Source organism: Thunnus albacares, chromosome 7, assembly GCF_914725855.1.
Source record: "Thunnus albacares chromosome 7, fThuAlb1.1, whole genome shotgun sequence".
NCBI lineage: Eukaryota > Metazoa > Chordata > Actinopteri > Scombriformes > Scombridae > Thunnus > Thunnus albacares.
In genome coordinates this window covers 18,392,923-18,416,884 of record NC_058112.1, presented here as the reverse complement: position 1 = coordinate 18,416,884, position 23,962 = coordinate 18,392,923, and the positions used below count along the sequence as shown (strand labels likewise).

The 23,962-nt window shown below is 38.4% G+C and overlaps 4 protein-coding genes across 4 annotated transcripts; 1 reads left to right on the top strand and 3 right to left on the bottom strand.

The window, feature by feature from the left end:
• The first annotated feature begins 293 nt into the window (after positions 1-293).
• Positions 294-1,912, top strand: ch25hl1.1 (cholesterol 25-hydroxylase like 1, tandem duplicate 1). Its single transcript, XM_044355720.1, has one exon. The coding sequence runs from the start codon at positions 670-672 to the stop codon at positions 1,678-1,680; it is 1,011 nt and encodes a 336-aa protein (XP_044211655.1). The 5' UTR covers positions 294-669; the 3' UTR covers positions 1,681-1,912.
• Positions 1,913-2,641: 729 nt separating this feature from the next.
• kti12 (KTI12 chromatin associated homolog) lies at positions 2,642-7,806 on the bottom strand. Its single transcript, XM_044357818.1, has 9 exons — positions 7,554-7,806; positions 6,477-6,528; positions 6,333-6,385; positions 6,183-6,238; positions 6,006-6,085; positions 5,730-5,889; positions 5,532-5,594; positions 3,521-3,589; positions 2,642-2,792 (listed from the first exon to the last, which is right to left on the bottom strand). Exons 1-9 carry the CDS (start codon positions 7,702-7,704, stop codon positions 2,649-2,651), a joined length of 828 nt encoding a protein of 275 aa, XP_044213753.1. The 5' UTR covers positions 7,705-7,806; the 3' UTR covers positions 2,642-2,648.
• Positions 7,807-9,033: 1,227 nt separating this feature from the next.
• On the bottom strand, positions 9,034-10,039 carry nmba (neuromedin Ba). Its single transcript, XM_044357095.1, has 3 exons — positions 9,621-10,039; positions 9,354-9,531; positions 9,034-9,272 (listed from the first exon to the last, which is right to left on the bottom strand). The coding sequence occupies exons 1-3, from the start codon at positions 9,778-9,780 to the stop codon at positions 9,251-9,253; spliced, it is 360 nt and encodes a 119-aa protein (XP_044213030.1). The 5' UTR covers positions 9,781-10,039; the 3' UTR covers positions 9,034-9,250.
• A 61-nt stretch (positions 10,040-10,100) lies between these two features.
• znf592 (zinc finger protein 592) lies at positions 10,101-18,457 on the bottom strand. The gene is made up of 9 exons (XM_044357094.1): positions 18,294-18,457; positions 15,601-17,861; positions 14,839-15,017; positions 14,572-14,745; positions 14,326-14,485; positions 13,545-13,805; positions 12,767-12,870; positions 12,496-12,637; positions 10,101-12,379 (listed from the first exon to the last, which is right to left on the bottom strand). The coding sequence occupies exons 2-9, from the start codon at positions 17,839-17,841 to the stop codon at positions 11,900-11,902; spliced, it is 3,741 nt and encodes a 1,246-aa protein (XP_044213029.1). The 5' UTR covers positions 17,842-17,861; positions 18,294-18,457; the 3' UTR covers positions 10,101-11,899.
• Positions 18,458-23,962: the final 5,505 nt, after the last annotated feature.

The following is a 23,962-nucleotide window of genomic DNA, read 5'->3' as shown; positions in this document are numbered from 1 at the left end:
ACTAGTTTGGAAGCCAGTCATGTTCCAGTATGCAACTTACACAAGAGTGATGTGGAAACTAGAAGCCTCCAGTGCACATACACCGAAAACTGACTTTCCAGTGATGTAGGAGACATCTTGTGTCCAGTAGTTTTTGGGGTTTTTTTGCACATTCATAGATTTTCAATGAGGGAGAAGGAGTAGTTTTTAAGAACTGTTAAATAGTTGATTCAGTTTTTTTGTAGGGAAACCATATAAAGACAAATTATTATTCAAAGCAGAGTATTTTTATGTCTTAAAAACATGTCTGGAGGGGATCTTACAGTTATCAGCAAACTGATAAGAAAAAATAAAGAGTTGTGTCAGATTTTTTTTACAATGCATCAGCCTGAGGTGTGAAAAATGGTGAGATATACTTTACTAAAAGCAGTGTAATAATTGTCCCCAAGGTATGCTGGCATATTACACGTGAACAGTGTAATTAAATTAAAATAAATAATATGTTTTGAAATTTCTGTAGAGCGACATTAATTTAAAAACTGAAACTTGGGGAGATTGGGGGAATATTTCACCCTTACAAAAATGCTTGGATCCTCCTTACCTCCTTGTACTGTAAATGTTAAACTTTGTACCTATTGATATGCTAAGTCTAGAGCTTATCGATGTGTTGTGTCTAACTCATGTTTTTGTATGGTTAATCTTCTTGTGAAGGTCTGTTTGTTGCCATTGAGCCGCTGGAAAAAAAAAAACTGGACTGTTCTGATCGAGAGCAAAGCCCTCTCTGTTGAACTACACTATATAAAGGGGGAAATTCGTCTAGACTCTGAGACTAGAAGCAGCCACCTGCAGTGGTGCCACGCAAAGATGTTGAACATCAGCGAGCTGCCTCTGCAGTTCCTGCCCTCCAGGGCCTCGGACCGTCTGCTGCAGCCTTTGTGGGATTATTTCCTTTTTCATCACCTGTCTCTCATCTCGTCTCCTTTTTTCCCAGTCATTCTTGCTTTTTCCAGCTATGTATTCTTCAGTGTGCCTTTTGCTGTACTGGACATCTTGGGAGAAAAGGTGCCTTTATTCTACCAGTACAAGATCCAACCGGACAGAAAGCCAACACTGGGAATGATGGCAAACAGCTTCCTGACAGCCTTTTATAACCACATATTCTTTGTTCTACCAACTGTAATAATGGGCATGTTCATTCTGCCTGCACCAACACTGCCACAAGATGCTCCCACTCTTTATGAGGTCTTCATTGATGGACTGGCTATGCTTCTCCTCTTTGACACTCAGTACTATATTTGGCACTACATCCATCACAAGCATCAACAGCTTTACCGGTGGATCCATGCAATCCACCATGAATACATGGCACCCTTCTCTTGGTCTACTGAGATGCTCAGCATCCCAGAACTGATGACTGTGGGACTCTGGAGCAACCAGGATCCGATTCTTTTAAAGTGTCACCCAATGACAACATGGTGCGTCACAGTTTTCAGTATCTGGTTGTCTGTAGAGGACCACATAGGCTATGACCTACCCTGGACTCTCAATCACCTGGTGCCATTTGGTCTGCTGGGTGGTGCACCGGCTCATGACATGCACCACCAGATGCCAAGCAGTAACTTTGCACCTTTTTTCAGCCACTGGGACAGAATCTTTGGCACTGCTGTCCCTCTGAAGAAAAAAACTATGAGAAGATATTGAGACAAGTGAATGTGATGTAATGTAAATACTGCTTGTTTAGTGTTATTTCTTTGAGGTGTCAATTATTTTAGCACTTGACTCGCCTTTGTTAAATGCTATATTTTTCTATTTTTAATTACATTGTCTGTAATTTTATAGTGCTTGCCGCTGCCTTTCTGCTCCAACAAGTTCCCTTTTCAAGCAGATTTTCACTTGTTAAATCAAGTTGCAATAAAATATAACTTTTGAAAAATGTGTTTTTATGGTTCTTTACTGAGTAAAAGCATTAAGATCAACTTGTGATTTTTTCTTGTTCTATAATACAGCATAAAAGTTATGTAAGTTAACACATTCAATACATTACCCTCCCTGCATGTTATGTGTGCTTTATCACACATCATTTAAGTCAATCAAGTGAGGAAAAATTAGCAGTCATTAGTTACACTTGCAAAGTATAAAATCCTGTGAACTTCCTGCTCTTGCCTTTCTCACAATCCTCTTATATAATACAAAATCTTAGGAAGATAATTACTCAGCAGTATTTTGCTTACAAATTCCACAAAGGAATAAGGAGCTTTTGAACAAGAGAACTAAGTACCATTTCAGGCTTGCCACTCACAGGTCAAGCACAGTGCAAGGGGCATTAAGGCTAACCTGTGCTTAAAGCGTTGAGCTTTGACTGGACAAAATGTTCAAGACTGACTTATGGTATTTGCAACAAATAATGACACAGCAAAAAAGAGAGACATCAGCAAAAATGATGCAAATACTAGCAGAAAATACACTTGGAGAACAGGAATATTATTGAAAGCAATAGTTGGTAATATCTATCCCTGAACATTACAGTACATTTCAGCAACTACATGTTTGAAATTATATTTCATCATGGTACTGAATCTTTCTACAATGGCCAAAAGCACAAAAGGGTGCAACAAATATTTAAATATATTTGTCACAGAACGTATAAAAGAAACCAATGCTATTAAATTTCAGTGAAGACTTTTATTTAAATACTGCACAAACATGTTGGCAATTTGTCCTATGTTCTCTGTCGGGTGCATCTTGGTGTAGCTGATGAACTGGCGCCGTAATTTCCGCAGCTCTGCCATGTTGATGTTCCTGGTGAGCTCTATGTTCAATATCCGGTTAAGGAAATTAGAATACAAACTTGTGTGTGTGTCTGCTCTTACATGAAGAAAGGGAATATGTTTCAGAGGAGGTATTTTTCCACACTGACGAAGCATTAACTAACTGTACTACTGAAGGTCACAGTATCACATCTCGACCTTTAGGGAGGACAATGAAACAAATACTGAATGTTACTGACATCATTTTAAATTCAAACTCTGCACCTGGCTGTGACCAGTGCAGAACATAATGTACTTTTAAGTTAGTTTCTGCCTGGATCAACACGTTCAAAGGAGAAAATCAAAGTGTTTGCTTCTGAGAAGGTCTGGCACAGTGCAGCTGCCAATAAAATCCACTAATCTAAGTAATTTGGTTTCTCTCCTCCTTGCATATCCCACAGTATGTTATTACTGGCAAGACCTTTGAGGGTGATCGGTTGCCATGCCTTTCATTTAAGTTCTTTGATGGACATGCATTCATTCACCTTCCCTTTCCAACAAGCCCGGTCGTTTAATACAGAGCATTTAGCCCCCCACAGGAGTGGGAATATGGCTTTCCTCGGGAGGTAGAATACAAAAATGAGTCAGAACAAATTACTACAGGGAATACAAAATTTAGACAATTAACTCAGAAAGATCACTGCTACCTGACTTAAGAGATTGCAAGGTGTTACAAACATAAAAACAACATCTGTTTATGTGTGAAGTCAAAATTGGGTGTGTAAAAAGGATATCTTTTCTGTAGCTCCTGGAACTGAGATGAGATCCCCAGGAACACTTGTCTTCTGTGCGTTAAAAATGGCCTGGGAAAAAAAAAAACAAAAACCCTCTTTGATAACACAATGCATTCAACAGGTAATGTTCGTAGGAAAAGCGGCATAGAACATGCTAGCAAAGAGGTGCACTCAATAGCAAATCAAGGGAAGAGAGCAGGTGATTTTTTTTATTGGCTAACAGCAATTAGCAGACACAACCAATCACATAAACACAGTAATAGAAAGATATATAATTATAGGATAGAGGGTATTTACAAAAATTGGACATACAACCACATGGGGAAATTGATGTCACCCAGTGTAGCAGATTAACAAAGAACTCAATTCCTCATTTGGGTGGATAAATACACTGGAACATGTCGTCCATGATAATATTGACATAAAGAGCTTTAACATTCCTCCTGTTCTGCTTGTAATAGAAGAACATTTATGACATACTGCTACGTGCTGACGTATTCAGAGATCCTGACGTCAATCCTCTGACGATTGGATGACATTATTATGCACCAGCTGTGTTACTTGGAAAAGCATCAATAAACTCATCATTTACCTTCTTATGTGGTCTGCGATATATTGATGAAATAAGTGGACAACTCAGTCTCAGAATCAATTAACGTAAGAGTAGATTGCAGGGTTGATCTCAGGTCATGTGTTGCTATACATTTGCAGAGCGTCACCAAGTCATTTTGACACAGCAAAGAGAAAGCACAGGTGTAATTAATAACACTGACGAAGACTCAGTTCCACTGAAGCATCCCAGTAATCCAGGCCAGTGAGTGAGCAAGCTCAATACGATGACCCTACATGTTATTAGTTCCGCCTGTGCTTTTCCTACTGTGATGTTAAAATGTCTTCTGTGAAAAAAGCCCATTATCCTCAGCTGCAAGGTAGTGAACAACTATGGGTGACAATTTAAAGGAAAAACTGGTACAGGTCTGAATGCTTGACCCCCACAGTGAGGGGATCTGGTGGCTCTATTATGCTGTGGGGGGCATTTTACTGGCATGGTTTGGGTCCACTGGTCCCCTTAGAGGGAAGGATCATTGCAAATCACTACAAAGTTGTTCTGAGTCATCACCTTTATCCTATGATGAAACATTTCTATCCTGATGGGAGTGGTCTCTTCCAGGATGACAATGCCCCAATTCATAGGGCGCTAGGGGCCACTGAATGGTTTGATGAGTATGAAAACAATATGAATCATGTGCTATGGCCTTCACACTCACCAGACCTCGACCCAATTGAACACCTATGGGAGAGTTTGGACCATTGTGTTAGACAGTGCTCTCCACCACCATCATCAAAACACTAAATGAGGAAATATCTTTTTGAACAATGGTGTTCATCCCTCCAGTAGAGTTCAGAGACTTGTAGAATCAATGCCAAGGTGCAATGAAGCTGTTCTGGCAGCACGTGGTGGCCCAACACCTTACCAAGACACTTTATGTTGGTTTTTCCTTTCATTTGTCACCCATCTGTATTTAACATCCTTGTAGTCTAAACCACGCACCAATGTGTCCTCCCTCTGTAAAGGGGTGATGTCAAGGTTATTTCAGTATTAGTGTGCAATTGTGTATTCTATTTTTAAAAACTGCCCTTGTGATGTAATTATTTGCCTACTGACTCTATTTTGTGTTTTTGTCTGCCTGTTGCTTTTAGCCAATAAGTTGTCACTCACTCCGTTCCTATTTGTCATTTAGTACACCTGTTAGTGGGCTATAAATAATGTGCTCTGTGCTTCATTAACTTCCTTTGAAGAAGGTCTGTATGGATTGAAATGTTTTCACTGTTGAACAGATGCTCATCAATTGATTTTTTTTTAAATTCTGAATATTTAGGACCCACTTTTATCTTAAAATTTGCCATAAAACAATAAAATCATATAGTTCCACAAAAAACAACATACAAGGGGAAAAAAACTGAGACTAATAAGTAAACACAAAATCTGAAATAATAGATAAGGACATACCATCAACACATCTTGCGTGATCTTGTCCAGCTCGTACAAGAAGTTTGTAGACGACAATGGTTGCTGCAGAGAAATATGAGATCATATACCATCAAAAAGACAGCGTGGCAGGACGTACATCTATATGTACCAAATACTGTTAAAGTGTGTAAAAATTAAAAAAAGAAAAAGAAATGTGTATGATCGCATGTCTCTTACACTTTGCGTAGACTGGTTCGGAGGGGGTGCTTTTCTCTTGAAAAGCGCATCAGAAATGTCTTCAAATGGAAGCGTGTCATCTTTGAGGATGGTGAAAAGAGGACTGTCCCATCGGTTTCTGGAGTCTGGAGCTTCAAATCTCAGCACTAAAGCATCTAAGCTACAAAAGACAAAACAGATGTCAGGGAAACAACATAAATATATTGCATGATGATCATTTTTGACAATGACAAGCATATATCAACATAATTTTAAAGGTAATGACATGTCACTAACATGTCCTGGGTGTACTGCTCAGCGGCATCTCTGTTGGTATTCCATGTTGAGCTCACTTCATCTGACGTCAAACAGTAAACCTTCACAAAAATATGGCAAATTTTGAGTTGTGTTGTTGGAGGATTTTTCTTTTTTCAGATGTTACAAATTAAATGGTAATTTATCTTGTGTACTTACCAGGCAGTGTGGCGTCTGTGCGTGTTTAATGAGACAGAACAGTTCATAGCGGTAGCCTGTAAGGTATTTCAACTTTAATAAGGTAAAAGTGTACACAAAACAATAAATGTTGTGATCAAGAATCTGCACACTATTATTACTATAATTTACCTTTAATGTAATTTAACGAATCAAAAATGACGATGTCATCCTTGTTGACTTTCCTAAAACAAATAGATAAACATTAAAAAGGCTGAAGAAAAAGAAAGGCTGTAGAACCGATTAGGGTCTAGTCCAGAAACTGATGTAACCCACCTTTCTACTTCAGCCTTCAGAGCTGCTCTGGTATTTTTTTCCTTTTGGGAATCTGCAACATATCCAACAATATTTGCATATGTTACTGCAGATGTAGCGTGCTTTCTAGAGACCCTGTTTCAAAACAGTCGTCTTTGTGATACCGACTATTCATTTGTGATATCAAACAGAAGATGTGCTATTTTGGCCACTACAGTAGTGCTGCAACCAACAAGTATTTCAATTATCAATTAATGTACAGATTATATTCTTTATTAATTGATTAGGAAATATCAGAAAACAGTGAAAATTGCCTTTCATAATTTCCCACAACCCAAATTGACATCGTGGTCGTTTGCCTGCCTGTTTGAAAAGTAGTCCAAAACCCGAAATTAAGAGTTTATTATAAAGAGAAGAGAAAGAAAAGAAGACAATATCCAATCATTCTTGGTAGTTTTGCTTGGAAAATTATAAAAATAGTTCATTTTCAACTGATTGATTAATCAACTAGTTTATTCAAAAGCTTCAATCTGAACTGCTAATAGAAATTTTAAATACTTTCCCCCCTAGATTTTTAACTTCCAGCAGCTGTTTAACTCAATTAATTAGATGTTGCAGACACAATCAGTGCAAGATTTTGTTTGTTGCTAAATTTCTTGCGTAAAGAGAAGATTAAGTGACATTGTACTGACACAACAAACTCAATTCAAAACACTATGGTATATATATATATATATATATATATATATATATATATATATATATATATATATATATATATATATATATACCCATAATATATTATTATGTCATCGCTGTCCAAATCCTCTACAAACACTCATGTTCCGTTGTACACGAGAGAAACACTCCTGTGAGTCTTCACCAGACAGCATTTTCACTTATCACAAACTTCAAAACAGTACAGGAAACCAGTCTTAATTCAATAAAATGTTATCTTTCTAGCCAACTGGTTCAACTGGGAGAGAACTAGCATGTACGAGGGACTCTGGTTTTCCAGAAAAACTTAATAAAACACGGTAGCCAGCGTTATATACAGTTAATATCTGAATGTAATTAGATATAGCTAGCTTAACTTGCCTGCATACACTGAGTTTTTCTCAACGCCCAGAGCTCCATCTCCCACAATATGAACCTTTCGGTCTGTGTTTTGTTCAAAATACCCCTTCAGCTCTTCTGCCCTCCGTGTTTTACCACTACAGGGGTAACCACACAGCACTATTAGAGGCATAGCTACTGTCTATTATTAAACTGTCTAGCCTAAGATGTAATGAAAAGCATGTTTTAGCTTCCCTCTGCTTCCTCTTCTTGTTTTGTTGTTTAATGGCGGTTGGTAAACAGCTTGTAGGTGCATTACTGCCTCCTTCTGGATTGGAGTGATACTTTTTTCCTAAGACGGCGAAGTCATGACCCGCCCTACTCTGCCTCCAATTGGTTTATCCTAACCCTGACTCATCTTCATGCCTAAAACTGACCAACCCAACCAAGGAAGGCAATGAGTACTAGCCAATCAGAGGCAGAGTAGGGCGGGTTATGACTTCGCCGTCCTAGGAAAAAAATGGCGTACCGCACATCACCTGAAATCTTCTACAACATTTCTCTAGTACAGTCTCTTTTGATTCCTTTAATTTTAAGTTTCTGCCTCTCTTGTTGAAATCTAGGACACTATAAAAATACATTCTCTACCGTTTCCTTTAATCCGCAATGTTCACATCTACCTGTAGCTTATTCATGATGTTTGATGTACTCTACAGACCGGTGTGACCAAACTTCATCCTTGATATCATGTCCTCCTCATTTCTATTTCTATTGCCTCCTCTATTTCTAGCTATTTTTCTTTTTTTTTTTCCTTTAAATTCTTTATTTTGGAGAACACATGCACATTAACAATATGTACACACAAAACTGCCCATACCAGGGGTATATATACAAAGTTACAAGAAGAAGAAAAAAAGAATTGAGAAAAAGTAATACAAATTAAAAATAATGTATCATCGCTCTAAAAGAAATATATCAAAAACACATTTAGTTTTAATTGCCTTCTTATTCTTCGGGCCTCTTATTGTTGTGCCATTTTCCTTCCCATTACCTTCAAAACATGTAAAAATGTCTTCATCCTGAAACTGGATTGTTTGCCCAGTTTTCCTTCATATATAATGCTGAACATCCAGCCAAAATATTCTTGTTTACATACAGTGATAAAACAAATGACAGATTATTTCTTCTTCTAGTCCAAAGAAATTGCAAGAACATTCCATATTAATTCTAAATCTCTCTAATGTCTTTTTTGCTCGATATATTCGACACAAATTTTTTAAGGAAACCTCTTTAACTTTATTACTAAGACAAAATTTGTCCCCAAGTTGCAAAATTTTCTGCCAATTAATTTCTCCATAAAGTGAAACCCAAAAGATCCTCTTATTTCTCCTACTTTTCTTTGAAAGCTGTAGTCATATCGGCTCTTATTTCCTCTTTCCCACTCTTCCTGCCATTTCTTTTTCAGTTCTGATTTGATGAAAATCAGCAGAAAAGGCTGACACAGATCTAGCTTTCAGCACTAATTTATTAACAGGTAGCATATCATAAATATTAGGTTCAAATCATTTTACCCAAGAACAAACTGCAGATTCACTTCACACTGTCATACAGAATGTAATATATCACACTGAAATATATGTAAATATATTTTTACAAGAGCATTATTTGTCACACGCCTCTTCCTCTGTGGGAGTTCGTATTGTCACAGTAATGATGTTACAAGGTGGTTGAAATGCTCCTCAAGCAGGATCCCTTTCTCCTCTGAATGAATGGAAAACATATCATCAGTTGTTAAAGCAATAATAATAATAATAATAACAATAATAATATTAATAAACTGACTTGTCCAGTGCCTGTTTCCGTTGTGCTTGTTGGGTAGTTTTCAGCATCTGTATGAGCAGCGTCTGCAGGTCCTTCACTCTGTACACAGGACTAACGGCTCTCACTTCAGTGGGAGCATCTTCAAAGGCAGACTCCATAAATGAACTGTCCACCACACTTTTCTTGCCCATAAAATGTCCTAAATAAGCACAAAATAAAAGGAAACTGTCAAAAATATTTTCTTAAAAACTGCAAAAAATCATGAAACAATGCCAAAATTGTTCTTACCTGTTGCCCAAAGATTCCCTCTTGGATTCACCTTGATCTTTGAAACTTTATTTCTCAGCTCAGTTAAATCAAGAGTCATTGAAGATGTGATTGCAATGTATGAGATAAGGATGAAAGACAGGAATCCTGCTCTGCAGATCTTTGTCAACGTGCCTCTCATTCCTCAAACGTGTTTGATGCAATTTAATTCCAGTTAATTAAAATCTCTTTACTGTTCTGTCACTTTGGGGGACAGGCAGTTATACTGAGATAGGATGGGCTTAATATTCCAATGGGATGAAGTCATCCATCTGTTGTTGGTTTCTTATTGGACGCATGATGCACATTAGGGTGTCTTGTGCCATTCTGACTTGCTGTGACGATTGTGATGTACGTGACCTCAATGCAGAACCACTAATTACCACACACACACACACACACACACACACACACAAGTAAATACTTTGGGGAGGAAAAAAAGACAAAAAGACAAAGCAGAAATATAATTAAATGCACCAATTTATTTGTAAGTACTTTAAGTAAACATAACAGCAAGGCACATGGGCCACTGCATGCTGAATAGATGTAATGGCTTAAGAAATGCTGTGAATCCAGGGTTCATTGGCTACTGTATGTACACAGGTTACTTTCCTACACGAGTCCTCGCTGTACACAGTATCAAAAGTACAAATGTCTTTCAACAAGCACTACAAAAGAACAAGTCGTGAACAAGTCATTCTTTTCAGCCTCTGCAGACAAACAGCTGCAGTATGGTGATTTAAGAACTCAAGATTACAGAGAAAGAAAAGAACTCACATAGCACTTACATAGTAAAGTTCACTTGCCAGTTAAGTCAATATGACCATATAGCCTTAATATCATTCCCAAAATAATTTATAAAATTGAATAATGTGGGATAATACACATTTTATAAACTAATTTTACATTGCACTGAGATTATCTGCAACTCCTCAAAGCCTTTCAACATTTCAACACTAATTATTCATCACTGCCTTTTACCACGGAGGTAGGTACTGTCATGTATTCAATACAAAACAAGAAGTGCAGCTTTACAAATCAGAACCTGCCAACAATAGCTATCCATCATTGTGAGCTCTTAAGTGATCATGCATTTAACAAATTCCTCCATCTTACTCATATAATTATTATTATTATTATTATTATTATTATTATTATGAGAAATATAATGTTAACAGGTCCCGGTTTATAAAATGTTGACTCCAATACGCCATCAAACGTCACTTTCACACCTGATCTGGATTACCCAAAACAATGTACCCTGATTTGACATAACATTGACCGTTCACTTGCCTGAAAAATACACTTCTGGCAATTTGAGGTATTTTCAATACTGCTGAACCATACATCCGATAACCCTCCTTTTCACTGAACACTCATTCAAGAAAAAAGAAACAAAACGTGTAAAAAAAAAAAAAAAAAAAAAAGGCCAGATCTGGGACAACACATGTACCCACAAATCAAACATTTCAGTTCAATATACTTGAAAACAAAAGCATTTCAGAATGCTTGTATAATCAAAAGCATCTTGTTCTTGCATATACGGTAGCCTAACTTCACTAGGCTTTGCTTAGCAAGGCAACTCCAAGCCTGTATTTTCTCTCACCTTTTAGATTAACTGTTTAGTATGAATGCAGAGGTACTGCTTCTAAATGAATATTGAACTATACTATGTTTTGCAATAAATGGCGACTAAAATTCTAGCTTTGTACTGCAAATTAATTGCAACACTGTCATGTCATAATAAACAGTAACCTGGATCACATCCAGGTAATAGTGTGTAGCATTAAATACTTCAGACAATATTTAAGCAATTGAAATTGCTGTTGATTACAAAGGAGAAAATCCACCACTTCACTGTGACATCAATCACTGCCAGACCTAAAAACTAACAGACATTCCTCAGTCTCCTGTCGGGGTGGATGGAACATTTGTTTTTTCAAAAAAAAAGACCAAAAAATAAAAGCTGTAATATGTTGCTGTCTGAAAGGCAAGAGGAATATATTGCCAACATGCAAAGTTAAATAAAAATAGTTGAAAAATGATTATCAATAAGTCCTCTTATTTATGAAAATAATGTTCTTTATGAAACCGTTTGAATGTGCTGCACTGCCTCTGAATATCTTAGGAGGAATTTAAAAAATAAAAAGCCCAATGACTTTGTACCACCTCCATGCAGAACATCGAGCGTTGTTTATTTCTTTCACATGAACACTGAAGCTATGAAAGCAGCTTCAAAAGGTGTGTCGAGGTGGCTCTCACTACCGTAGAGAGACCGTCTGTGTCTGAGAGTGAGTGCTCAGTTTTAAATTACACTCCGCGGTCTTGTCACACTGCAGACTTGTTGGCTCCCCTGCCTGTGAGGACTGAGTTTCATTTAGCTCCGGTAACAAGTCATTTACCTCGTCGGTCTCTGCTGATCTAACTGGCTGCTTCTTATCTCTAACCTCTCCTTTCTCTTCTTCCTCGGGATCTTTGACTTTGTGTACGATGAAAAGATGTCTGTTGAGAGACAGCACGGATGTGAAACACAGGCCGCAGTGAAGGCACTGAGGAGTGTTTTCGTCAGTTTTATGCTGAGGTATATGCTGCTGGAACTGCGTATCGTCGTCTGTGATGAAACCACACTTTGAACAGCGGAACTGAGTTTTCAGTCGCTTTGCTGAAGGAGCCTCTAGACTGCCAGCACGATCCTGCCCCTCCTCCTGTGTGCCCATGGCAGGTTTTCGTAATATGAGCCCCTGCGAATCAAAAAAGTCACACATCTTAAAATGATGTCCAATAGGATTTGTAACATTTGCATTTGTACCTGCAGTTATTAGTTTGTTATTTATGTTAAGAAATACTGAATACGTACCTTGCCCGAAGCCGTTTTGCACTCCTGGATGGATGTTTTTGGCATTTGGCCCAGGTCAGGATTTTTGATTCCATGCATAAGACTAATGTGGTTCTTCAACATCACACTCGTCCTGAATATTGTCTTTGTATCTGTGCAATACCTTAAGGGTAAAAATAAATAAATAAATAAATTAATTAATAAATAAATCAATAAAATACAGTTGCCAATAATGAACTGAAATTTAATGATTTAATGGCAATTTCTTAATTTTCAAACATACAAATCTTACCAACAAGTGTAAATTTTCTTTTTTCCATCGTGGTCATTGCGAATATGTCTTCTTAAACTGGTTGTAGAGTTGAAAGACTGCTCACATTGTCGACAGGGATACCTCTTCATTTACAGTTGAAAAAAAAAAGTTACATTAAAAACAGAATTGAGCGGAGTGACTATACAACCATGACAAATCACAAGGATATCTTCCAACACGCTAATATAACTTATATTGCACTTACTAACTTGGGGTATGAGGTAGCCATTAAGTCTAGTCAGTTTAGTATTTATGCACTTAGAACTATTATTTATTATTATATAACCAAGCCGCCTAGCCCTCAAATGGAACAGTAAATCATTCATCATCTTTTACCGTTTTTACTGTCATTACAGCAGCACAGCACACAATGCGCTGAAAGGACAGTAGTTGGCTAAAGTGTTTTCAACCAGGGTGACTACTCAGAAGAACCACGAAAACTCAGTCTGTTAAATGTTACTATAGCTTTCAGGCAGGCTGAAAGAAAAGTATGTATTAAGAAAATTGGGACTTTGTTCTTATTTTTTTTTGGTTCTTTTATTTCACTCTCACTCAGCTACTGTAAAACGTGAATTTTCTCCACAGGACTCAATAAAGTGTTATCTTATCTATTGTAGTTCTCCTGCCCAACACTACTCTATATCCTCGTAATAAAAGAGAAAGGGAGCCAAGAAATGTATTTGAGTGAGCAGCAGCAATTCAATGTTTGGGTTCAACACAAACTCATTTCAGCATGGGGAATTAAAAGATCCCTCACCTTTCCGTGGTTGGTCTTCACGTGGGAAACATAAGAGTCTCGTTCAGGGAACCACTGGAGACACTCCCCACATGTCCAGCCGGTTGGCTTCACACGAGGTTTGCTGTCCTGCTCGGCCTTTTTTCTGGGACTATCTGTGTGTTTAACAGGGTTGTGACCCTTCTGTTGTTGGACGGAATGAGCATCCTGGTACCAATCACTCTTGACTGTTTGATTACTGTTCTTCTCTGCCTCCGGTCTCATGTCTCCTCCATGGACGCTCTACAAAACAGAAAATACATGGCAAAAATCATGAAAAGTGATAAAACATAAAAATACTATTGTCTTTAAACATATGATTTAATACAGATGATATCTGACTATTCTTTTGCCTGTGTAGTGAAACAAGACTGACAGTGTTGCTGGACTAAGTAACTTCATAATTTACCATGTTGATTTTTCTGCATCATGTGCTTGGTATTGCATATTAACTAACATTAACTGTAGCTGAGCTAATAATGAACAAGTTTAATCAAAATGAAATATCACTTTCTTGCACAGTTTTAACATAGTTTTCACAGAAATTATGGAAATCACCAGGCAGCTGCTATTTGTTTTCATTATGCAAGGTTCAAGTATGAAATAGCTAAACAAATATGTGGATACATGTTTAAACTCTTCAGACATGAAATCCAACCCACAAATACATGCAGGGATGCAAGAGATTACTTGCAGGGAGTTTATATTGAGCTGACAAATATACTAAAGATCTCTCTAGAGGAAAAATATAATCAGGGCAAACCTTGAAGTGTTGCATTAACAGCTGCTTTTGCGGAAAGACTGAGTTGCATTCTGGACACTTGAATATACACACAACACGCTTGTTGGCGTCCTGGTGGAAATGCTGAAACAGTAACTGTTTTTTCTTGAAGATTTTCTCACATGAACACTTAAAGATTAACCTGCAATACAAAGAGATGATGGTTAGAATGGACTGTAAAAAGAAATGTGCAACTTTTAACAGTCAGGTCACAAGATGTTCACTTACTGAGGGGACACTTTGCTAGAATTGTGTTTATTTTTCAGATGAACTTCACAGCTGTCTGAGGTCTTGGAGGCAACTGGACAGATGGAGCACTTGTACAAGACCTCACAATGTTTCTCCTCGATGTGAGTCTTTTGTCCTTGAATGGTCTTGAAAACCATATCACAGTGAAGACACCTGGAGGAAAAGGAAGCATAATGCCACTTTACTGTCACTGTACACCACTCATACTTTTTTAATAAGACCTGCTTTTCATGCACGGTCACTTACTTGTACCATGCTTTGCGTGCATAGTGCAGACAGTTTTCCTTGACATGCTTCTGTATGTCAGCCGAGCGACTCAGGGCACCACACTCGGGACAGCAGTAAGGGGACTTGTGTGTGTGAATGCGTTGGTGAGCTCTGAAGCTGCACTTATTGGGTAGCAACATTGAGCAAACCTTACACATCTGTAATAAAAGAACATGAGAGAAAAGTATAAAAAAGATAATAAGACATGAACAATACTGGTCACAGAGCCTGGAAACGATAAGTCTGGTGACATTTAAAAATTTCTATTAAATGACCATAAACAACCAAGTACTGCCGGTGTGACCGAAGACTCATGTAGCTTAATAATCTGTGCCACAGAGCTCCATTATTTTCCAACAACTATTAAAAACACATCAGTGAGTCACACCGTGCAAACTGGCTGACATGCTCCTTCATTAAATGACCATGTCTACTGTAGTTTATTTTGAGTCAATCCCACATACGCTGTTGTGCTGCTGTAAAAACACACAATCATCGGCTGAAAATAGTCCCCCAAAAAGCACTATATTTAGCAAAACTAATCTGTTAGAATGATTTCTTCAGTAGGAACAAATAGACTTGATGCTGAATACTACAGATAGGCTGTGGAAGTCGTAACATATAGAGAGACAGACTAAAGTACTGTTGGTCATGGTCTTTTCATGGGATTTGTTGACAATCACAAAAATAAAGAATATTGCAAGCCTTATATTTTACTATTTCAATAAAACATCAACTCACTAATCCTTCAATATCTTCAGACAGCCTCTGGTAATGGCCTGCAAGTGCTCTGTAGTCAGATAACTGCTTGTTACACTCCAGGCAACGAAGTCTGTGGCGGATGACGTTGTCTGGATACAGGGGCATGACGGGTTGATTTTTAGGTGAGGGTGCTGGTGTAGCATAAGAGTCCCCTTTGACTGGATCAGCACTCAGAGGTACAAACATGTGTTCCTCTGCTATGGGTTTCATATGGAGCTGCGTGCACTGCATCACCATGCCATTGTTCTTGTGCTCCCGTGCATGTGCCAACAACGCACACTTGTTGAAGAACACCATCGTCTTTGCGCAGTGCGTACATCCTACTTCAATGTGAACGCTCCTCCTGCTGTAATGATACGCAAGACTCCTCTCTACCCCGAAGGAGTCCCCGCACTCTAGGCAGCAGTACCCGCGTGGTGGAAGTTTGATATTGCTCTCCGGAGGGGGGTTCAGGTTGGGCACATATGTAGGCACAGGGTTGGTGTTGTTCAATAGCCTGTTTAAGGTTCCTGCTGCTGTGTTGGGAATAGAGGTTCGCGGGCAAGGGTTGGCTGTTTTGACCTGATGCACCAGTGGGACAGTGCTGTACACTGTTGAGGAGAGCGTGTGCTGGCTCTGTTGATGAGAGGTGGACCGTGCAGTTACTGAGGCAGCAACACTGTGAGGGACAAGATTCAGACTAGCTAAGTGCATTGCTTTGGGAAGGAAGTTTGTGCTAGTTGTATGGCCTGCTGTAGCTGATACTCTCTTTGGTTTCTGCCCCTGATGTGCACTAGATCTTTTGACAGGACCACTAGTATTATGGAAAATTGTTGCAGACTCCATCATGCCTGACCTTCTGGAGTTTGCCTCCGATTTGTTGTGTAAAAGTTTTGGTGATGATGTACTAACTGGGGTTCCTTTAGTCTGCAATCCAACTGTGCTCTCTAGAGCTGCACTTTGAGACTGATGAGGTGACATATTGCAATAAGAATCTTCACTCATCATACTCTGCGATGGAGAGGATTCGTAGGCAGAATGAACTTCATCTGTTTCTGAATCGGGCAGCACACTGGTGACAGTGCGCTTGATCTGCCCAGATGTGGTTTTGATGGTTTTAATTCTGACCCTTGGTATGGCAGGGGGTGATCCAGATGCGACAGCAGGGGATGCTTTGCCACTGCTATCACTGCAGATGCTTACAGGGCTGTCAGATGGTTTCATCAGCCGTCTCACAGCTTCAAGTGGACTTCTGGGACTTCGTGGGGAGATAGGCACCTTGGGGCTGTATTTCATGCAGTCATTCGGAACGGCTGATGACTCTCTGGGGTTAGTCTGCTCGCTGGGATCTTTTCTAGCATTCAAAGCCACCAGAGCCTCAAGGCAAGAGGATAATTTAGATGTCTGAGAATTGACATGTGGATAAGAGGTGGGAACATCCACTGGGGTTCCTGAATTGTAGTTGGTCTCAATCAAGTTCTGGTTACCACGTGGTGGGGGAAGGGCACAGTGTGCTCTAGATGTTTTATCAGTTTCATTACTGACACAAATGTCAGATGGCTCCTCACTGCTAGCACTTTCTGCTCTGCTCCTTTGAGTGTTCTTAGGAGTATTAGAGTCCTTTGGACATTCATCAAACATGCTGAGGTCCAGTTTTTTTGGACTGTCTGGGATTGAAGGTTCCACCAAAACTGAAGCTTCTGGGAAACAGGGTCTCTCTTGCTTTGCATGCATTTCATCTCTACTACACTGTGTGTCTTCAGACTCAGGACTGGAGATAGGACTAAAATGAGAAAGTGACTGGGAAAATATTGGTGTTCCATCAGGCTTGTGCTGAATAGGTGCTTTTCCAAGAAGCTCTCTTGAGCTCTCCCCATTCAAAGCAGAGACAAATGATTTGGAAAAGCCAGTGTTAGTTGTCTCATCAGAGTCAATGGAAGTCCCTTGTCCCCTGAATCCATTTTGCAATTCTGGACCTGAGTGAAGCCCATCACCGAAACCTTCCAATGACTCCTGGCGACTTGTGTTTTTCACAATAACACTTACAGCAGGGATATCTGCTGTAGTGACAGCTTGGCTACTCAATAAGCTGTCATCCAGACATATCCCTGTGTGTTTCAGATGACTCTCTGTCTCCTCATGACTTTCCTGGGTGGGCTCTTTAGCATCCAACCCCGTGGCATCTGGGATGTCAAAAGCAGCCAAAAGATCATCAAAATCTGGGGTTTTCATGTCACCCATGGCTGCACAGTCTCATAAACCTGCAGAAACACATACAGAGATAGCTTATCTTATCTTTACATTTGCACAGTGGTCACAGCAGGGAGAGCTGTAGGAACTGTTGACAGCTTAAAAAGAGTTGTTTTACAAAGTGGATAATAACTATAACAGCTGGGTAGCATTCTCTATGCTAACGTTAGCTCTAGCTAGCAAGCTAAACCGTAACGACTTTTGCTATTTGTCTACTATTTTGAAGCAAAGCACACATTAAACACACCACAAGCATATTAACATTTCATACAGACTATTATGGTCCTAGCCTTACCACATATCAAATCCTTAAAAGGCCCAATTTAACTACAGGGTTTGACGTTAGCTTTGCTATTTAGCAATGTAGCATAGCAAAACGCTAGCGCATAAATCATAGTCAAGCAATCCCAACTCGTCACATATTGATGCACCATTCGGCTCACCATTTGCTCCGCAGTTATGTTTAACAGCTCTAATAAATTATATAGCAAAGTTAGTTGCAGGCGCTGAGTGTTCGCCAGCTATACTGAAGCTAGCTGTTGCAGGGCTTCATAGCTAAGTTACAGGCTACTAGCTACTAGCCTTAACTTCGTTTTCCTTTTCCTTGAACATGAGTAATTCAAGCCCTGGATGCGGTCTTACAGGCGAGAGGCGGCGCCATAGCTGACATTACTACTACTGTATATGTCCCCTGACACTCTGCAGGGATTAAAGCAGTTTATTGTGCGTCATGGCTCATTGGTAAAATACACAATCGTTTACATTGTATTTGGTATATTGCTAGAGGTAGATAGGTATCAGAAACTCAGAGTCACTTTATTAGCAAAGCATGCAGCATTCAAAGATGTGTCTTTGTTTTTGCTCCCACAAATGCAAAATAAACAAAGTTTAAAATTAAAAATTAAAAGAAAAAAATTAAATCTCTTTGTAGAATGGAATAATAATAGTTTTGAATTGGGATATAAAACTTGAAACGAAATATTGACTGTACAAAGGAAATATGGACTGTGCTATGGACCAAAAAATGGTTACCAGTGCAAAAATCAAACGTGACATAAAATAATTTAATCATGTAACACTGGAGGTTGACTGTAATGTACAATCCAGGTTGATTAAATTAAGTGACAAGTTCAGGGATTAAACGAAGGATGTGAGATGTAAAGTCCAGTTTGATAAAAGTACAGTTCAGCTGTTCAGTAGGACAACAAGAAGCTGTTCCTGTGTCTGCTGCTGGAGGTTTTTGTGGATTTTTTTGAGGGTGGGGGGGGGGGGGGGGGGGGGGGGGTGAGTGTGGATGGAGATGGTGATGTGACAGGACAGAGTGCACAGTGAACTCAGCAGTCACATGTCATCTTTTAAATCAATTCTCAGTCTTATCTATCTAAAATCTTATCTTTTTAGAAAGGGCTTTATTTAATTATTGACGTATTGTTTCACGTCCAACATGTCTCATCTATTTTACTACTATTGTTTTTTTTTTATTGTTTTATTATCATTTGTAATCTTATAGCATGACTCTGCTGCACTGAATGTACGATCTAAATGACTGAACGCTAGACTTAACCAGGCTTACACTAATGCTCATGCTCATGTTCAGGTTATGTGGAATGGAATGGGAAACATTCACATGACTTGTAAGCGTTTTATGTCATAGATATATACACATGTATACACACACATATCTATGGTTTTATCTCAGTAATCAAACAAGTCAAGGTGCTGGGGGTGCAAATATAGTGAAATACATTAATATAGTGTGCTCAATTAAAATGCCTTAAAATTAGGATTTATGTCAACTTCAACAGTAAAATTTGGCCAATTTTCTTCAGCCACATATGTGTTTGTTTGTGTGTACTGCTTAATGGAGCAATCCATTGTCAGTGGCAGAAGTGCTTAGTTGATCATCAATTCATAATCAGATAGAAATCAAGGACATCAGGCATCAGCTCCACGGTTTGTTCTTGTTAGCAGCCTGGATATGTTATAAATCACAGGGCATTACAAAGAAACGTGAGTCATTGTTTTATCTATTATTACAAATAATTTCCTTGCAGGTAGTATAGTGGAGTGGACTATCCACATTAAATCATTAACTGAATCTGGTTACATTCACAATGAAACGGTTTCTCAATACTTTTTACACTTTGCTCCCCATAAACAACTCTCCAATCATGCTGTTTGAAATTTTTGACCATGACTCAACAAGGACTGCCAAAGTTCCCCATCAGTTTTGGCATTTATGGTGATACTCTCATTTTGGGAGTGGGGGCAAGTTCAGCTTCCGGCAACCATTGGAGCCTTAAAGTTTGTACACAACTTAAATTTTGCAGGGAAGGAGGTAGTTTTTCATTTTAATGTCCTGTAAGACAAAATTGAGGGCGTTATTACTCATGACTCTTCGTTTCCCGCTAGTCAGGCTGAAGTGACACCAATTCCTGTTAAATGCACACACACATACTCACGCACAGAGGCCTGAATCACTTTCTTATCAGATGAAAATTTTAAAAAAGAGCAGCAGAAACTTAATAGAAGCAACAATATAACAATATCTGATATTGATGTGGACTGTCAGTGACTGTATAGTCTATGCTTTGTATACAGTGAGTGAATGATTTCAGCAAGTCAGTGTAATTGAAGAAATGAAACAAACAACATTTGTGAAGCTATTTTCTATTTATCATTTATTTATTTATATTTAGGTTCTAATGTGTTAGTCTGTGAATAAAGAATAATGTTTACTTAAATAAGACAGCAGCAAACACACAGAATGTTGAAATATTTTAGTCCAGTGTTTCTCAACCTAGGGGTCAGGCCCCTCCAAAGGGTCACAAGATACATCTGAGGGGTCCTGAGATGATTAATGGTGTTTTCAGTCTTTTGAAATTTGAAACTGGTTTAATCTTTAACAATATGTTGTATTTTAAACATTTGTTATATTATTCACTCTGTCAAATCTTCATCTGAAAAGTAACAAGAGCTATCAGATAAATGTAGTGGAGTAGAAAGTACAATATTTCCCCCTGAAATGTAATGAAGTTAAAGTATGAAGTAGCATAAAATAGAAATACTCAAGTAAAGTACAAGTACCTCAAAATGGTACTTAAGTACATTACTTGAGTAAATGTACTTTTCCACCACTGAATATTCCATACATTCAATTTTCATAAATTATTATTATCTTTTCTATTGCATAAACCAAAGTCTTCCTTAAACAAGTCTGTTTCTCAGTTATAGCTATGACTGCCACATCTAAATAGTCAAATTAATTCTGATGGCAAATGAGTTGATGGTGTGCAAAACAAGAACGACTTTGGGCTACTGAACCAATGCATTTAATGTTATGCAACAAAATCTGTTAGGTCATAAACCTCCACTAACGGCTTTTAGGGTCTGCAAGGTCTTGTGAAATATTAGTTAACACAAATAGCCTGAACTTTTTAATAAGAATTAATGTTTAGCATCGTCACCCTGACAGACTGAGACCCCATTGAGTGTTATGAACCATGGGCCAACTCCATTTTAAAAAGGAATCAGAGATTTTTTTTGGGTGTGTGTGTGACAAGATCAAATTTGAACAGCAGCGAGCAAATTGTGACCAATAAAACCACTCATGAATCATCACCGTGAAAGTGAAGTACAGCTTGCACTGCAATATATTTAATGGACCAGATAAAAGCTCTAACTGATTTGGAGGATATCTAATTCTGCAGTGAATACTCAATGTACTTTTTCTACAAAACAATTGCATAAAGAGATGAGATGTTGTCATAAAAATAAGAGACAATTTGACATTGCTGTCTTTTCCCCACTAAAAGACCTATGAAGGCCTTTGATGGCATACACAGTAGAATTTAACTCCACATACAGCAGTTTTCTTTGGGCCCCTTTACAGGAATAATATGCGCTACATTCACTCTAATTATTATTTCTCTTCTAAGCGTATATTTAGCTGCTTTTATTGTAGCCTGTTTGAAAATGCCACAAACCTAACAACATTCATAAGTTACGACTCATAGTCATTTTGTTTTTCTCAAGATAGAAATAGGCAGAAAAGAAAATAATAAAAATAAATAAATAAATAAAAGTCTTATTCATCATGTTCACATGCCTCTGAGAAAATCTTTATTTGGAAGTCTTTATAAAAAGGAACAATATGACTATTTATAACTTACTTTAAGTCTGAGAGTAGCCTACAGATAAACTCATTGATGATTAATCCACTAGTATTTCCTGGTGTTATTAAATATCAGTTTTTCAGCTTTATCATTTCCAGTGACTTCATATCTGGAAAACACATCATGTGTCCCTGTAATAATTTCATAAATGATGAATGTGGTCAACATCATATCTGATTGTTGCTTCATTGTTGATTACATAATATCTTACGCATTGAAACACTTTTGTCTTCCTATTCTGTACTCCCTGAAAGATCAGAGCAGTATGTAACATGCCTGTTAATTAATGATAAGATTTCATAGAGGGAAGAGTTTAGTTTTTTCCCCCAGTGTATTTTACAGCACACCATTTGACAGGGGGGTCTAGGAGGATTTTCCTCTTCTTCAAGATAAACTGTGAGGACTCTGTGGACTTATTTTGAGATTGTTTTATCTCACAGAGAGAGGACATAGAAACAGAAACACAGCTTGTTGGTCATTTGGCATTCCTGGTTGTTAAAGTTAAAGCTGCTTTTCCAAAGGCTGCTGCATAGAAGTGAACCATGTTTCTGTTTTTTTTTTTTGGGGGGGGGGGGGGGGGGGGGGGGGGGGGGGGGGCAGCAGAAACCAATGATATAAAGCAACAAAAGTGCAAACCATGTCAATGGATATGGCTTGGACAACCTTCCTTTTGTGGAGGTATGCTTGTTACCATGAATGAATGCGATAAATGAATAGATTAAGAGAACAAAGAACTGTTTGAAATAATATAACCCATGTTTCGTCTTTGTCTCATGATTTTAGACATTTCTCAACTACACCAAAGAAGGGTCAGCATTTGTTTTTGGGGATCTGATCGCAGACATTTTTGCCTTTCAAGTGAGTGAATGTGCAACTGACAATTTATTCTTCCTGAATACAGTAAATACAGGCCATAAGATTATGAGTTATTCAAGCTGAGTTTTGTGATTACTCCCTCCTTTACTTTTTGGGGATAATGCAGTGGCTCATTCAGAAATAATAATCAATAATCAAAATATTGACTTTCCAAAAAAGATCCAACTCTCAGAAAAATAAATTCACATAAGGATATATAGAAATTGAGCATACAAAACATTATACATATCTAGGCTTGAATATCAGTTCCACTGGACATTTTGGCATTGCTGTGAATGAGCTGAAGGAGAAAGCAAGGGCTTTTTACACCATTGTTACATACTCCCCCCTTGCTGGATGGGATATGTATAACCTGTGATATTCTGTTTACCATGTGTTGGGCATTCTCCCAGGTGGCCCTGATCTGGTGATTGAGGGAGAACCTATAAAGTGGGCAGGAATGTGGCTTACACTCTCTCTTCTCCACTTTCCAGCCTTGGCAGCAGTTGATTGTCCTTGTGTGTATTTGCAATGCTTTAGCTTTGCCTTTGTTACTTTTTGGTTTGTTTGGCAGGTCCGGTAGTCCTGTTTTCGTGGCTTTATTTCTGTTAGGTTTGGTTTTTATGTGGATTTAGGTTAGAGGGAAGAGCCCAGATCCTACGACCCTTTGTGGGTTGGTCTGGGTGTCTTCTCTTCTTTTTGTTCTTTTTGGCCAGCTCACCAGCTTTTGTTAATTTTTGTTGTTTTTGTTAATAAATTGGTTTAATTATGGTAAATGTTGTGTCGAATTGTTGCAGAAAAATGTATCAGAGCAAAAAACTCTCTCTTGATAAAAAGGGAGTCAGAGGTCCAAACAGCAAAGTGTTCTTTTATTGCCGGCGAATAAAAGGAGAGCAAAATAGCACTTTTTACAAAGAACCAAATCGCTCCAAAGGTTTTCCTTTGGGGCATCTGTTTTTATGTCCTTGGGTCAGCTTAGGCCACACCTTATCATCCACCCTCCCTAATTTTTGACCAATTATTATGTTACTTTTTTTCTCGTCACTTGTTGTTGGCAAAAACTCTTCAGACCATGTTTTGAG